Raw genomic sequence first — 16,444 nt, 5'->3', positions numbered from 1 at the left:
AACCAGAAATAAACAGGTTCAGAATTCTCTGGTGCCCAAAAGAAGATGATCTCCTGTGGGTTGCTGGGTTTGTAGAGCTGCTTGGTGGCAAAGTGAAATTTGGCAGAAAAGGCTTCCAAATCAAACTCACTCCAGTATTTTGAGAGATGGTATTTTTGTATTTAGCGACAATGTTCAGTAGAGAATGGGAAGAGAGGACACACAGTCTTAAAATTCTGGTTAGGTTCAAGGGGAAATAAAATCAGTATTACCATGCTATTCAGATGGCTGGTTTTGCAGGGATTGGCTGAATAAGAAGCAACTCCCAGATTACCGAGCGTAGCTGAAAATACCTGGTTGATACAAACAGATTCAAGAAGGCATTTAGTGGCACCAAGCACCTATCCCCCAGTAAGAACTACAGGCACCTAATGTACTCACGTATTTTTAAAAATCATATCTTTATGCATCTTTCAGGGCTCATGTCCCTTTGGAAATCTTACCCTGGTTCACCATGGGACCTTAATATCACTAAGCTTGCTTAGTAACAGGCCAGAAGTGTTGTTGTTAGTACTGGGATGAGTGACCAAGTTTTAGCAGTGGTGTTTATTGTAACAGAGGGGTAGGGGTAGTGTATATCTTCAGAGCATTCATAAGACGTGCTCTACATGTTTTTTTCTTTTCCCCAGGCCCAAGTGCTTGCCAAGTAACAGCTGGTCAGGAGTTTCTAAAGGCTGTGAAGCTCCTGTTGTCAGATCCAGGCGCTGTGTCTCAGCTCTCCAGCATTTACCTCCCACAGTGTGATGCAGAGGGTGCCTGGAGGCAGGTGCAGTGCAGTGGCCCTCCTGAGCAAGCCTTCGAGTGGTACGAAAGGTGGATTGCAGAGAACAATGAGGGCAAACCCCTGCCCATTGCTGATCTATTGAACATCGTATCTGGATATAAAGAGGCATCATCTAAAGGCTTTTCAGCTTTTGCTAAAGCTTTGTATGAGGCTGGGCACCAAAATGTCTTTCCTGCATTTGCCATGTATTCCTCCTTCACGGATCTCCCACCTGAAGTGCTGGAGGGAAACTTGACCAGTGCATCTCAGAGCATTTTGCTGGATCCATACACTTTCTGGCAGCTTCTGAATGAGCAGCTGACATATTACCCAGGACCCTATACTGATTTCAGTGCTCCATTAGGCCACTTTGAACTTCGTGATTGCTGGTGTGTTGATAGCAAAGGAGAAGAGCTGCAAGGAACAAAGGCAGGAGTGAACCAGGTTCCTGCATGTAAGTAACAATTTCTGGCATGTAAGTAGTACTGTTTCTGGTCTTTTCTTTTATGCTACAGGAGAAGGAAGTCTTTTCAATTGTTGTGAAGTAGCAGACAATAACTTGTCAGAAAGGTCATCAGTACTGACATTATTGCTTGACATCAGAAATGGGGCAACTCATTTCTGGTAAATGACTGCTACCTCAGCTTTGGGAATAAGGAGGAATAAAGTTCCATTTCAAGTTTGTGTAGATTTTATAATCTGGAGTTTGGACATGTAATGCTTTTGCAGAAGATACTTAGCCAGATGGCAAAGGACACTTTGAAGTTAGGAAGTGTGAAGAGTTGTCTGGAAAATTCAGGCTTATACAGTGATGTAAATAACTTTCAAGAATGCCTTAAAATGAAGCAAGATGGATTTTCTTTGCTGATTCTTACTATGTGGTCAAGACTAACAGGTATCTCCTAGAAGTCACTAGGAGAAGAGTGAGGCCAGCACTGAAGTTTGGTGATCCCTCTGTCTAGAGACCTTCACCAAAGCTGCTGGGCCCTCTTTGGGGTTACTTCAGCAAATGACCTATATTATAAATGTCATCACTGAAATCATTCTCATCACGTAGTATTTTTCCATGCGTGAAGAAGGGACAGGACAATGAATGGCAAACTGCCAGAGATTCCAGTTCTGTGGGCAGGTAGAGAATAAAGGGGATGAAGCAGATAGCAGAGTTATTTTGGAGGAGCAGCTTTCATGAAACTGGTTCAGTGTGTTGAAATACCCTTTCTGAGTCAGTAGATGTATGGAGGGGACAGGCCAAGTGGTCACTCTGGACCCAAGGGATGTTCATTTTCCTTTCTGACTCTTCTGATCATTCACAATTTTTTATGGCAGCAACTGAGGGAATGTTCTGTAGAGACATATTAACTCTGTTCATAACCAGTGAGGACTTAATTTAAAATCATCAAGCATTTGACCCAGGACTTGGAGAATGTTTGGGTGATTCCTGGTACTCTCAGACTCTTGCTATTAAATAGCTAAGCATTTAACAAGTCGCCTTCACTTGCTTCATTATGCAACTCAAAACTGAGCTAGTGCAGAAGGAAGCAGATGAAGCTAATTACAAGACCAGCTACTTTTCACATGGAAACCTTCACTGGATTTAGATGAAAGTTGTTAATATACCTTTGCTTCTACAGGTCCTGGTATATGTGAAGGTGTGAAGCAGAAAGCCATGAAATTCATGGAGGAGGCAGAGCAGCTCATCTTAGCCTCAAATGAGTCCCACTTTGCTTTTGGAGAGAGCTTCTTGATGGCAAAAGGGATACAGCTCACAGACAGGGACCTCCTGCGCTCTGCTCAGCCCTATGAGTCACAGGCACTGGACTCCCAAAAGCTGCTCTCAGGCAGTGACTCTGCTCTCCAGCTGGCTGCATGGTCAGGTGGGTGAAAGGGAGAGCTTAATTAAATGGAGTCATGCCCAGGATCTGTGCAAGTGTACTTTGCTGCAAAGGAAGTGCAACTCAGCAGGTATAATTAATCAGTGTCATTAACGTGCCAACCCAAGAGCTGATTTCAGTTGTCTCATATGTATGACACAGTGGAGATATAAAATCTGGGCACTTACCAGCCTTTATGTACTTGCAAAACTATTAATTTGTCTTCTGAAGTACAGAGGAACTCAGTTTTTTGTGAACACGTTTAAAATATCCTGTATTGGACACTAAGAGCTTTCTTTTACTTCTCTTTTATAGTCCTGCGCTTCTATTGGCAGACTCACTTTTCCTCAAAAGGTTCTGCTGGGGAAGCAGCACAGCTGGGGTTTCTCCCTTACATCCCACAGTGTGATGGCCTGGGAAACTGGGAGCCAACTCAGTGCTATGAGAGCACAGGTGAGCAATTCCTAACAAGATACTCTGGGGTGTCTGAGCAATAAAAAGGTACAAAACCAGGATTCTTGTAGACAAACTGGAGAAGGGTGATGTGGTCTACAAGATGTGTGGAAAATTGACTGGAGTGAGGGACTCAAGTGGCAGCTCATTGGGGCACAAAAATTAGTAGCTATTCAGTTGCTTACTGCTAGTTGTGTTCCTTGGGGCTCATTCCAGGGGCTGGTACTGCTCAGTGCCTTCATTCATGACCAGGACGATGAGATGGAGTGCATGCTCATCGAGTCCATGGGTGATGCCAAATTTCTGGGATTAGATGATATGCTGCAGGATAGGGCTGCAACGGGGGAGTCTCACCAGAGCTGCTATATTTCCATTCTCACTACTGCTCTCAGGTGTGGTCTACTGATCCCTGGATAGCAGAGTTAACTGTGACTTAGATTTACTGAGCCCTTTCTATAGTTCTGCTGAGGCTGAAAATCTTCCCAATATGCAACAAAGCACACTGCAATACATCATTTAAAATAAAGCTGCTCTTCTTCCCTGGCCAGGTCATTGCTGGTGCGTGGATGAGAGAGGACGTTATGTCATGGATTCCTTGGTCTCACGCTCAGCAGAACTTCCCAAATGTCAGTTGGTTTTTCTTCCTAAATATTTTTCTGTACTTGTTCTTACAAATTTTAATATTTATTGAAAATTCTAGTATGATATGCATGAAGTAGGGCTTGCTTCTAACTGCTGTAAGAAAAGAAAAATGAATTTTATGCTTATTTTGCTAATTCATTTCATTTAATTATGCATGATTTTGGCTTGCATGATTTGAGAGTGGACCCTCTACTGTTGGTGGCCCTGCCTGACCAGGAGGATTGGACCAGCTGTCCAACCAGATGTTTCCAGATGTCCCTTCCACCCTTAACTGTTATGTGGTTATCAAATACTAATCAGGAATTCCCTGCCTGAAGCTGTAGCAGAACCTATTGCAGATGTGTGAAGTAGATGGAGACAGATGCCTTTCTGTTGCTTAGGTCTCAGAACTCGATTTTATTTTAATGTTTGTTTTCCCTCTCACAGGCCAGACTTCATGTCAGCGATTTCAAACCAATGCATTAATTTCCAGCTGGAGACAGAGCGGCTCAAAACTGGATGTGTCTGCAGCTGATCTATTCATCCCTGACTGCCTTGAGGTGATTTACCATGAGTTAGGGAGGAAGCAGTTTTGCTCACACCACGCCAAAGTCCTGTACACTTTCAGCCCATGCTCCTTAAGCATCCCTCATGCATTTCTATTAACCTGAAAGAAAAGGGTAAGGCAAAACTAACAGCAGGTGTTGCCCTGCAGAAGGCAGAACTTAAATAGTTCTGAGGTGTAGACTGGGAAGAGGAAGCTCTGTTCCTGCCCACGATTCCCTCCCACAGGTTGGCTCTGCCTGGTGCTTTTACAGAGTTGTGCTTGGAAGGCACACCTTAATTGACTGACATTTGGGGGCTCTTTCTTCCTGAGCTGTGAGAGAATTACAGGAGAGCTGGATGCAGATATCCCAGAATAGGGTCCATGTTGCTCTCAAAATGTGACAGTGAGCAGGATAGAGATGGGCAAGGAACAGAGATTTCATGTAATAGAATCATTATCATATAGAATCATGTAGTCATTAGGTTGGAAGACCTCAGAGATCATCAAGCCCAACTATTACCCCAGCATTGTGGAGTCTACCACTAAACCAGATCTTTAAGCACCACATCTGCACATTTTAGAACACATTTCAATCCAGGATTTTACCAGAACTTCATCTCAATGGGCTTTTAATTTGCATCCTATTTAATGTTTGGACTCGATGATCTTATAAGTCTTTTCTAACCTAAATGATTCTTGATTCTCTCAGAGATTTGCCTATATATTAAATTAGGTAGATTGTAGTTTTTGGGTTTTTTCAATATGTAATATTAATGGGAAAATTAGTACAATAGAAATACAACAAAATAAAGACAATAAAGAATGTAAATAAATAAAACATTTTAACCAACTTTTGGGGTATGGATTGAGGCATGACTGTATTAAAATGCACTGCTCTACAATGACATGTCCCTTATTTTTTTTCAGACAGGACAATACACTGTGCTACAGAGATCCGACACAGGTATTTGGTGTGTGGATCCTGCATCAGGAGAAATATTTCAGCGTGGTAGCAAAGCCTTGGATGGCAATCCTGAGTGTGAGTAATGCTTTGCCCACCACCTGTGGTGCTTGTGGAGATGCCTCATGCTTAGCAGCATATGTGCTTCCCTTTTCAGAACGCTACCTGTGAAACATGGGAGGCTTGTAGTTTAATTCCTCAGTGACACAGTACATACAAGCACACCAACACTGAAAGGGTATTTGAAAATAATTACCCCTTACTTTCGTCACACCAGAAATAAACTAGTTTAGACAAACTGATGGACAGGCTGCTATCCATTTTTTTACCTTCCATTTCTTACCACCACAGAAAATTCTTAGGTTTTCTAAGGCAGTGAATTCTGAGCTATGGGAACTAGGCCACATGCAGACACTGAGTCCATTTGGCATGGTCCTCAAACACTTTATGGAATGGAATTGGACCTTTAGTACCTTTTTATTGTCTTCAAATAAAGACAGAATTGTTGAAGTCTCATAGGAGGTGGTCGACTCAAGAAGTTAAAGAATTGCCGTTTGCATGAATTGGGATGCTCTATTGGAGCCCATGCCCTGGGTCTGCTCTTCTGAACAGTACAGGCAGCCCAAGAGCCCACAGTTCTGCTGTGCTTGTCCGGCAGTTCGTTGATAGTGGTTTTCTGCAAACAAAATTAGTAAGAACAATACTGTCTCAAGTTCAGATTGAACTTTTTGGATCTTCTTGTTGGGGGGTGGTTCTGCTAACTCATATCCCTGTTTTGTGTGTTTGTGGGTGTAGTGGTTTGGATTTTGTTTTCCCCCAGAGGCTAAGAAAAGTGGTAAACCCCAAGGGGTGGAAACCCCTGAAAGTTTTGAAATTCTGCCCAATGGGCGCTCCTGCAAAAATGTCAACATCCCACAAGCACCGGAAGAGACGAGTTGTAGTTTTTGGTTGTTAGAAGAAGTAGCCATGTTGTAGAGCCACGAGGAAGGGGCTCTGAGCCCCTCAGGGCCTCTGGGGCCTCCCAGCCCCTGGCTGGGGGGGACTGCAAAGACTTGGAACAATGTTAGACTGGACTAAGTGTCTGTAATATGCCGGGAGATGTTTTCTCCATGGGCGCAGAGCAGCAACCAGCACTGACCAGAGAAAAGGTGACAGAGAGCCAGGACAGATAAGAACTGAACCAAACAGCAAATGACATGCAGCACACAGAGAGAACTCCTGGAAGGAGACAGAGAGCCAAGAGAGAGAACCAACAGCAGCAGATGAGAGCAGAACTAGCTCTACAGACAGAGTTTGGGGTAAGAACTGATACCAGACCCCCCAAAACTCCTTTGAGACCTCCTGGAAGGAGGAAGATGATGGACTCTTACTTGAAAGAGCCTTGGAGTGCTACAGCACTTGCAGAGAGGAGCTGAGAAGCTCAAGGCATCCTGAAGCTGGACCGGGATGGAGAGGAATGTGGAGGAGGGCTTTGCCCCCCCCCACTGCCTTGAGACAGAGCACGGAGCTCTGCAAAGGGGAATTTGAATCCCCTGAGGAAGGGACTTTCACGAAGATGCCCCTGCATTTCGTGATATACCTGTGGTGATGCGAGTCTTGTCCCTGCTGGCAGTCCACAGGTGAGGCCTTCACTTGGACCGAAGGAGAGCCGAGGGGCTTGGAGACCCCCTTGTGTGTATTGAAAAGAGATCCAGCTACAGCAATCCAGTTACTGCTGCATGGAAGACAGAAGAGGAGCTGCTGCCCTAAATGTAGAAGGGATCTGTCCTTCTTTCCCTCCTGGACTTTTATTTGGAGGGGAGAAGAGATCTGATCCATTGTAAATACTATATGTCATGGTAGAGATAGTTGTGATCGTGTGTATAATGTGTTATAATATTTATTTGTACAGTCATTGTAATATATTCCCTTTCCCCCATTCTGAGTCTGGTTGTGTTTTGTCTGGAAAAACCCATCTCACATTAGGTTGAGATGTGGGAGGGGGCTTAGACTAGGGAATTAGATTTTGGAGCTGTCTCAAACCATGACAGTGGGAGACCATAAATATTGCTTTTTCATGGCTGTTTTTCCCCCCAGTTTTATAGGTATGAAACTAGGACATATTAACTGTTTTAAAAAGTAAATGATCATATTGTTACATTTAAGATTACCTTGATCAAAAATTTTTGCTAAAAAGATTAGTTTGATTTTTTTAACCTTTTAAATATCAGTGTCTAAATGATACACTATGAAACTTATGGAAAAAAATAACAGAATTTTTTCAATTACTTTATTAATGTAAACGCATATAACTTACACTTTATTCTTTAGAAAAAAATTTGTTTTCTAGTGGAAGTAAAATTTCCCATTTCTGTAATAATTAAAATTATTTATAGTTTCATGATCACTCATCTTTCTTCCTTCTAACAAAACAGTCTGACAACACTGCTGTTAAAACCTTTAGGACAATTTATTGTCTTCTCTTCTGTAACTTGCAATGAATTTCTCTCTTTAAAGGTCCCAGTTTCTGTAATATGCTGAAGTCTAAAGCTGTTTCACGAGATGCTGCCAAAGGCTACATCCCACAGTGTGAAGGGGAGGACGGGAGTTTCTCACCTGTGCAGTGCAGCCAGGGTCAGGAGAGCTGCTGGTGTGTCTTTGACAATGGAGAGGAGGTGCCAGGGACACGAGTGAGCGGAGGAAGACCAGCATGTGCAAGTGAGTTCCTGCTTGAGGCATGAGAGCAAATCCAGGTCTGGAACTTAACCCATATCCTAAATTTTTCCACTCCTTAGTTGTATTTAATCCTACTTCTTCAGACCTGTAGAGACTTTTGCTCAAGCAACATGCTTATCTTTGCCCAGACTTGCCTGGGCATGATGTCCAGTTTTCTTCAGGTGCTTTGTCAGAGAAAAAGGAGGAGGGAATGGATCTTTGACTTTTCCTTATTCATAAAATTGTTTGAATCAAACCACTTGAGCTATAAAACCCAGCTATAAAGTCAATCTGAACAGCTTGGTGCAAACTTGAACCCATTCCAGTCTGAGCTGGCTCTGGGATTAAAAACCATTCAGCTGACTAAAATAAAATTTGAAAAATGTATGCTTCTGCCATTCCAACTCTTGGCTTGTGATCAGAACTGAGAAAAGGATGTGCCAAAATGCTACATATTCACAGAGTATTTCCTGCATGACCAGAGCTGTGAAACACTGGAATTCACTCAGGGTTTCCAGTGAAATGTCCAAATGGGAGGAATTTGAATAAATTTAATTTGCAGTGGCTCTTTATACATCTTCCCATCACTGAAGTGTAGCAAAATTAATTAAACTTTCTACAAGGATGTGCTCCAAAGTGTAATGATTAGTGGAAACTAATGTAAAAAGATGTAAAAAGAAAACCTTCAACTGGTGTCTTCAGGACACTGCTGTTTCCGTAGTTCTTTTGTTGGTGGGCTTTCTTTTTGTTTGATTTTGTTCGGTTTGGTTCGGGCTTTTTTTGACAAAAATGTAGGGAAAGGAGACCATATGATAAGAAATTACTTCAGTTTCCTGTAGTGAGTCTGATATGGGGTCATGGTTCAGTGGTGGACTTGGCAGTGCTGGATTAATGGTTGGACTCTGATTTTAACAGGTCTTTTCCAACCTTAATGATTCTACAATTCCATGATACAAATGCCTTTGTCTACCCAGCTGCCTGAAAGGTGTTTTAATCAACTAGGCAGTTGCTCAGTCAACTTGGAAACCACTACCAACATAATTTTCTTTGAACCCTCTTGTTCAAGGAGAGTTAGGAGGATGAGATTTTATGAGAAGCCAGAAGGAGACCTCATGGTTGTATCTGCCCCATGCTTGTGGTGTTGCCCATCCGAGCCCTGAGGAGATGAGCTCCAGACAAAACTCAAACTAGTTGTAAATGTTAAGTCCTTGATATCTCCTTCTCTCCATGAAAGCTCATTTTCTAGATTTCCCCCTGAATTCCAACAGAATTTATGGAATATGTTCTAAGGAGGATGTAGGTGTACCCCAAGATATGCCTTTAAGATGATTTTACATTTTGGGTGCATATCTGTTGTTTTTTGGGATCCTGTAATGCTGTACTTTTCCTAGAGGAAACACTGACTGAATGATTAATGACCTTTCTTTTTTCAAAGACTGAGCTGAGAGGGAGAACTTCTTTGAAAATATAGTGGAAACCTGGCTTAACTGAAAACTATTTGTTACTTTCTGCATAGAGATTGAAATAATTTTTAATTATTTTTCTGGATTTTGAAATAACAATGGAACTTTTCATGATAAACAACTTAGTAATTGTGTAAAATAAAGAAGAAAAAGTTACTTTTCTCCTCAGTCTATCCAGCCTTACACCTCTAGTCTCGAGAACTACTAATAATCATTCAGGAAAAAGGAATACTGTCTCACTACTTGTCTATCAGGAAAAGAAATTGTTTTGGTGGGAATATATGATAAACTTCTTCTTCAGCATCAGGACAGACAGCTGTAAACATAAAGTAATAATCCACAGTGCCCAGTGCATGCAAGTTTTTCATTAGTTTAATCATTTCCATCAGAGGTAGAATCCAACTTCTTCTAGTTGACATGCACTGGAGGGACGATGCCAAGTATTCTTGCAGTCCTCACAGGCATCTCCCATCCTCATGCCACTGCCCACAACTCTGAGTAGAGAGAGAGGAGAGAAAGGTTTCCAGAGAAGGTCCTGGAGATGTTGGTTTCCTTGAGGAAATCTTTAGAATCACTTGTGAAAGAAGTGTCAATATTCAACTGGATCATGATTCACTTCTACAGGACCAAGAAACAGAAGAATCACAAAATGGTGCAGGCTTGATAACAGAAGTAAATGAAGTGACATCTGTAGAGGGATAAATGAGCAAATTAGTGGTGGTGAACTGAAACCTCTGAACCACACCGGGAAATCATTGATCTCTTGAGTTTTGAGGGGTAGTTATTTCCCTGGTTCGTAAGACAAATCTCATTGGAACTGGCAGTAAAAGACTGTGGCAGCATACAGCTGAGACTGGATGTGACTTGCTGGATATAAAAACGTTTTAGAGCAATTAAGAAACCACAAGGTGGTGTTTACGTACTTTGTTTAAAGAGATATTAATGTAATTAACACATGACTGTGGATGTAGTTTAAATGGTCAGGATAAGTCCTGACCATTTTGGTCCTAAAATCTTGGGAGATTTATTAAAAGTTTGTTAAGCCAGGATGCCAGGTTTCCACCTCTACTGAGAAAAAGAGTCTGGCTACAGAGTCAATGACTGAAGTGAAGGAATGTAGTGGCCATATTAACAGAGTTCTTGCAGAAATTATACTATAAAGGAAACTTAGAAAAAAATATGCATTTGGATATTCAGCAAGATATGAAAGCCTGTTATTTTGTCATTGAAATACACAGGGTTTGAAAACAAAGATATGCTGAACACACTGGATCCCAGATTCATCCTGCATTGTTTAAAGCTTTAACCGAGGTGGCTGCTAAGTTATGGAATTAATCTTCGTATCTCCATCGGAAGGGGAGAGGGAGACTCAGACCTGAACTATCGTCAATGTTTGCCTCCCTCCAGTGACTAGGGATTTTGGGGCTGATCTGAGCACTGCAGTTTGGAAAATGATCTATGTATACATCAAGCAAATAAATTGTGTGATAACATCTTTTTCTTTATATTTATTTCTAAGCAAGGAAGTTCTTTATTATTCCTATGTTTTGTAGCTCTAGAACTCATAAATGTTTAATTATTACCGGATATATTTAGTATCTCGGTTGGGATTTGGCTAGTACTGAGTGAAGCATTTGGTTTGTTCTGATTAGTAGAAATGAATTATCATTGTAGTTAACCTGCTAAAATAGTCTGTTACAGTGAAGTAGCAGCGTTGGAATGACTGTACTGATGTAGAGTGAGTTGATAGGAAAAACTGTGCTCCAATTCCAAAATTGTATATTACTATTTCTATATATCTAAACTGTATATGCTGATCTGCTGGGTCACTAGAAACATCCTGGTGTTCTTGAAGACACCACAGTCATGAGCTCTTGATCTTAAAGTTTTCAGACTTTAGTCTGAAGGGAATTGATATAAGGTTTTTTTGGCCCTGCCTGTCTCCACTAGATATCTTTTGTAAAGGTTTGTTCTGCTGCTGGTTAGAAATCTCCTTCTCATTTCCTGCTTAAATTTATTCATGGCTGTTTAAAATGTATCTGTTCTTAGAAACCATACACATACCTTTCTGGACCCAATGCATTACCCATCAAAGCCAATAATGTGCCTTTTCCTCAGCTTCAGTAAACTGAACCATACTGACATCAAACCGGATCCAAGCTGTTGAGTGGGAAATGCAAAGAGTGCTGTCTAGGTTTTCCCTGCTGATATGAAGGTTTTGTGGACTTTTTACTAGAAGTCATAATATTATGCCACTAATACATATCTCCTTTCTCACGTGAAGGTCCACAGTGTGCTCTGCCCTTCGGTGCCTCGTCAGTTCCCAACGGAGCTGTACTTTGTGAAAACATTTCTGGACAAGCTCCAGGTGTCCAGCAGTGCCAGCTAATGTGTCGTCAGGGCTTCCACAGTGCCTCTTCCAGCACCTCCTTCCAGTGTGATGTGCAGCAGCGGCAGTGGGTCCAGGCTGCCCCACTCCTCCAGGCCTGCCAGAGTATGTCAGAGCTGCTGGGGGTTGGGAAGGGCTCAGAGCAGAGTAAACAGATGCACAAAAATCAGCTTTCATCAGAAAGCTGCTGTGTGAATGACAATAATAGGGCATAACAGTTATAAGGGGGTTGCTAAATTGAGGTGAAGTTGTTTAGTCCTGTCTTCTGCCATCCTCACCTCTGGCTCTTGGCTGGCCCCTGTGCCAGAAACAACCCTGCTTGCCTGTAATAATATAGCTATAAATAGCTATTCAATCTATTTGCAGATTTTTCTTTGTTAGTTAAAAGGTACTGGCACCATAAGTAATTCTGATGGAACTACTTAGTCCTGGAAGAACAGATGAGCGCCAGATGTTTGAATTTGGGAGAACTCGACTGTTTATTTGCATAATCAAGTCACTGTTACATTTGCATCTTTTTCGCAGCAGCAGCCTGTTCTTTAGGATTATTGTTGTCTTTGTTCACTGGCTTTTGGTGTTTTTCAAACCATCTTGCTTTCAAGAAAAAAATGTCACTTTAATTCTTGGAAGATTTGGTTGTGTATTCAGAACTCATGTACTTGGGTACTAATGTTGACCTTTTCAATTATTTCAAATAGAGACATTTTCTGATCAAAAATGGCAATTTATAGCAGTGCTGGACTTTGAGAAATGCAGGTTTTGCTGTCTAGTTTGCAGCTACTTTTCATTTTCAAAATAGGTTAAATCCATTAATCAATCTCCAGAATGGATTAAACTCATTCTAGGACTCTTATTATCACATTTCCAATTGTACTCAGGTCTTCTATTCCAAACGCAAATGTTTTTAAACTTTAAAATTTCAGACTGAAACTTTTGTCTGTCTGTGACTGTTTGTTAGATTTTTTAGCATGCTATGAAATAACTTCCATGTTTGCTGATGGCAGTTGAATAACTTTGTGAGGACAGAGGGGAGTATGTGGCAATCTGCTATAAAGTTTAATGTAAGCCAAGGACATCCCCCAATAATTTGGTTTTAAGGAGAGAGAAAAAATTACCAACACATCAGAAGGTGATTGAATTAACTTCACAATAATGGAGAATTCACCAAAACACTTAGTAATTTGTTCCAATGGATAATTGTCCACAATTTTAAAAATCTTATTGCCTGTTCTTTATGTATACATGTAGAGATTGTGGTTAAATCAGCTCTTAAATACTCTCCGATACACTAAAGCAGAGAGAGGGCTTCGTGCCTTGCAGGAAGAAGCAGGTTTTTCTGTCCTCTGGTCCCTCCCATCATTCTCCTTGGAAGGTCTCCAGGCTTTCCCACGCTCATTTTTGGGGTGAGAGATTGGGAATTGTGCTCCAGCAATGCCACTTGTATGTGATGCAGTGAGAGTCTGTAGAGGAGGTGAATGAGGGAGAGCTCTGCTGCTTGTCCAGGCTGGTGGGATAAGAGCCAGCTCCCTTTGGAGGTGCAATGACAGCAGGACAGTTGTGCTGAATCTGAGATAACAAACCCTCCATGAAGCCTGGGATCAGTGTTACTCTGGGGAAGACAAGAAATTTGCGTCTTTTTTCTCTTGCTAAAAACTGACTAAATAGATTTTCATTTTGTGACTGATGAGCTCACAGATTCCTCATCGATTTGTGTGATTTGCAACATTTTGATTTGCTATCAAAAATTCAGAAGGCTCTTCTTAGACATCCATGTCAATGCCATTATTATGCAATCAAATCAATTCTCTCCTAAAACTTATTCACAGTTAGTTTGACAAGCAAAACCCCATCAGAATTAGTTATATTTTCTTTCACCATATAATTACTTTTTTAATATGAGTGTTTTCGTGATTGTGTGTAAGAGAAGTGAAAGTTGACAGGCCAATAATTCTTGTCTTCCTCTTTCTTTTCTAAGTATTGGCATAATGTCGGCTTTCATGTAGTCCTCTGGAAATTCCTATCTGCTAAAGCTTGTGAAAAATCATCATTAATGATCCAAATTGTTCCTTACCCTTCTGTGAGTTAGAACTCCAGTGTAAAACATCTCTTTATTATTATATAGCTGTATAACCTGGCTTTTTCCCTAATGCACAACATATATATTTATCAAACTTGTCTCTTGCTGCTTATTATTTACTACTGACAACTGTACTGCTTTCACCTAAAAATGGGAAGATGCTATTGATACAACATGAGAATGTCAAATCAATGTTGTCTTTTCTCAAAGTAATGCTGAAAGTCAGGTTCTTCATTAGTGAGGTTACTAAATGCCCTTTCTACTTTATTTTTAGAGCTCCAATTATTTCAAACAGTCCAAGCTCAAACACACTTTCAGCTACTCCTGCCTCCTGAGAAGACATGTAGTTCTGACTACTCTGGATTACTCCAGGCATTCCAGATATTTATTTTAGATGAGTTGAAGGCTCGTGGTTTATGTCACCTCCAGGTAATTTAAATTCCTTATTCTCTGTTGGTGTTAGAGTTTTGTTGTTGTTGTTTGTTTATTTTTGTTTTCTTTGGTTGGGTTTTTTAATACTAAAAAAAAAAACCCACAACAAAACCACAACATAGACCTTTGCCTGCCTGAGAGAGGTGGAAGAACAGAACATGCCATGAAATTAGGATTGGCAGCATTCTCATATAGATGAGTGGGAAAATAGGAGTTTTAGTCTCACTGACACCACATCAGCAGATCAACTCAGTTCTAGCCATAGAAGTCATATCACATCAATCCAGTATTTATGAAAAATTTGTTTCAATGGAAGAGAGCATTTTGACTATTCTAACAGTAAGTAAATGACTTGCTAAAAGTATATTTTCTTGCTTATGTTTTTACAGTCCCTTTTGTAAATGTTACTTTTGAGCATAGTATACTGCAAATGAATAGGGCAAGGCCAGAACCAGAAAGTTCTCAGGTTGACTAACTGTGGTTTCATTTGATTCTGAATTTGAGGTAAATGCATTTGGGAATACTGGCTCAGTTTCTGTATGTGATGATGCCACTGTCTATGTCGAATGCCTGAGCACAGACCGCCTGGGAGTGAATGTCACGTGGAGGACTCAGCTGGAAAACATCCTGACAGCTTCTCTCCCTGACTTACATGATATTGGTGAGTTTTTCTTCCTCTGATATTTCCTCTGATTAAACCTGATTTGCTTTTAGTTGTTTTGTTTCCCTGTGTCTGCTCTTAGGAATTATAAATGCTCACTGCCTTTATAACACTGGTGTTGTGTTTTTAAGATTTTGGTGTTGATGTATTTCTCCTTTCAGGCTGTGACCACACAGTGGAAAGGAGTCATAATTGAATGTTTTTTTTCAGATAGCAGTACCTCTCCCAGCTGCCTTAACAGGGACTGAAAATTACTTTATTGGGCATGAGCTGAGCTGTCCCAGATGTTCATTTCCATCGGTCACGTCCTCAGTGATGGAAAAGATTGTGTTTCTTATTCATTGTACTCAGAGAAACACAGTTCACATGTTGCCAAAAATTTAAATAATTTCTTCCAAGTTGTTTTTTTTTTTCTTTGTTTTTCCTTTTTCCCCTTTTTCTGTTGATTGCATTGCCTTTGACACTAAAGAATGACCCTTACCTTGGACATCCTAGAGCAACTGTGCATCAACTGACAAATCTTGGCTGTGGTTTCCATGCAAGTTAGGGATGGTATAAGGAAATTCTTTCAAAGCAATCACTGTTTTTCCTTAAAATAAAAGATACTAAAAACATATCCCAGGTTCAAATACCCTCTGTGGGCATATCAAGAATAGTAGCCTGTATCAAGAATAGTGTGGCCAGCAGGGTCAGGGCAGTGATTGTCCTCCTGTACTCAGCACTGGTGAGACAACACTTCAAATCCTGTGTTCAGTTTTGGTTTTATATTAAATTTTATATTAAATTTTTTTTTTGAAAGTGTCCCTCTTTGAGGGCATTACCTTTTTGACCCTTTCCAGACTATAAAGTCCCTGTATTACTAAAATTGGTTTTTCAGGGAATGACTGTATGGTTTTGGAAGAGACAAAGCTCTAGTCACGGCACCATCAATTTCCTTTATGTTCCAACTTCCATTATCCTCTAAGGCATCTTTGAGTTTTTCTGTTTAAGGCATTTTCTGGTGTATTCAAGAAGAGTAAGCAAATTAAGGCTTTAATTTGATAGACACTGTACAGATTCATTTTGGTCTGCTGTTTGTTAAAATGCCTGTATTTCTGCACTTGCCTATGTTTTTAACTTCATGTTCATCATTTTCTGTGTGGTTGTCTATTCCCATATTGGAAATGTCTTTCATGCTATTTTGTTGTGTTTTTCCCTGCTTTAGAAAATGCAATTGTTGGGGAAAATCTCATTGGAGCATTTATAAAAGAGATAAAGGATGGTGATTTTCTGCTGCATTTGGACTCCAAGCAGTTCCTAGCAGATTCTGTAATTGATTTTCCCTGGGATGAAGCGTTTGATCTGTCTCCACGTGTGCAGCTAGGATGTAGAAGTGGGTTTCGAAGAATTTCATCTCCTGGGAAAGCAGTCCCAAACTTGCAAGGATGTGGTATGTCTCACTTAAGCTTTCCATTCTTGGATGTTGTCAGGAAT

At 40.7% G+C, this 16,444-nt stretch overlaps 1 protein-coding gene across 1 annotated transcript in view; it reads left to right on the top strand.

Annotated features, from left to right (window-relative positions):
- The window catches only part of TG (thyroglobulin), a 148,299-nt gene that overhangs the window by 16,255 nt on the left and 115,600 nt on the right, over nt 1-16,444 (top strand). Inside the window, 11 exon segments of the mRNA XM_032707121.1 lie at nt 669-1,256; nt 2,434-2,676; nt 2,989-3,126; nt 3,675-3,752; nt 4,195-4,307; nt 5,222-5,333; nt 7,752-7,952; nt 11,697-11,906; nt 14,153-14,307; nt 14,815-14,971; nt 16,176-16,400. Coding sequence (XP_032563012.1) covers nt 669-1,256; nt 2,434-2,676; nt 2,989-3,126; nt 3,675-3,752; nt 4,195-4,307; nt 5,222-5,333; nt 7,752-7,952; nt 11,697-11,906; nt 14,153-14,307; nt 14,815-14,971; nt 16,176-16,400 — 2,220 coding nt within the window.

Source organism: Chiroxiphia lanceolata, chromosome 1, assembly GCF_009829145.1.
Source record: "Chiroxiphia lanceolata isolate bChiLan1 chromosome 1, bChiLan1.pri, whole genome shotgun sequence".
Lineage (NCBI taxonomy): Eukaryota > Metazoa > Chordata > Aves > Passeriformes > Pipridae > Chiroxiphia > Chiroxiphia lanceolata.
Note: the sequence above shows the minus strand (reverse complement) of the source record. Positions and strands in the feature narration are given on the sequence as shown.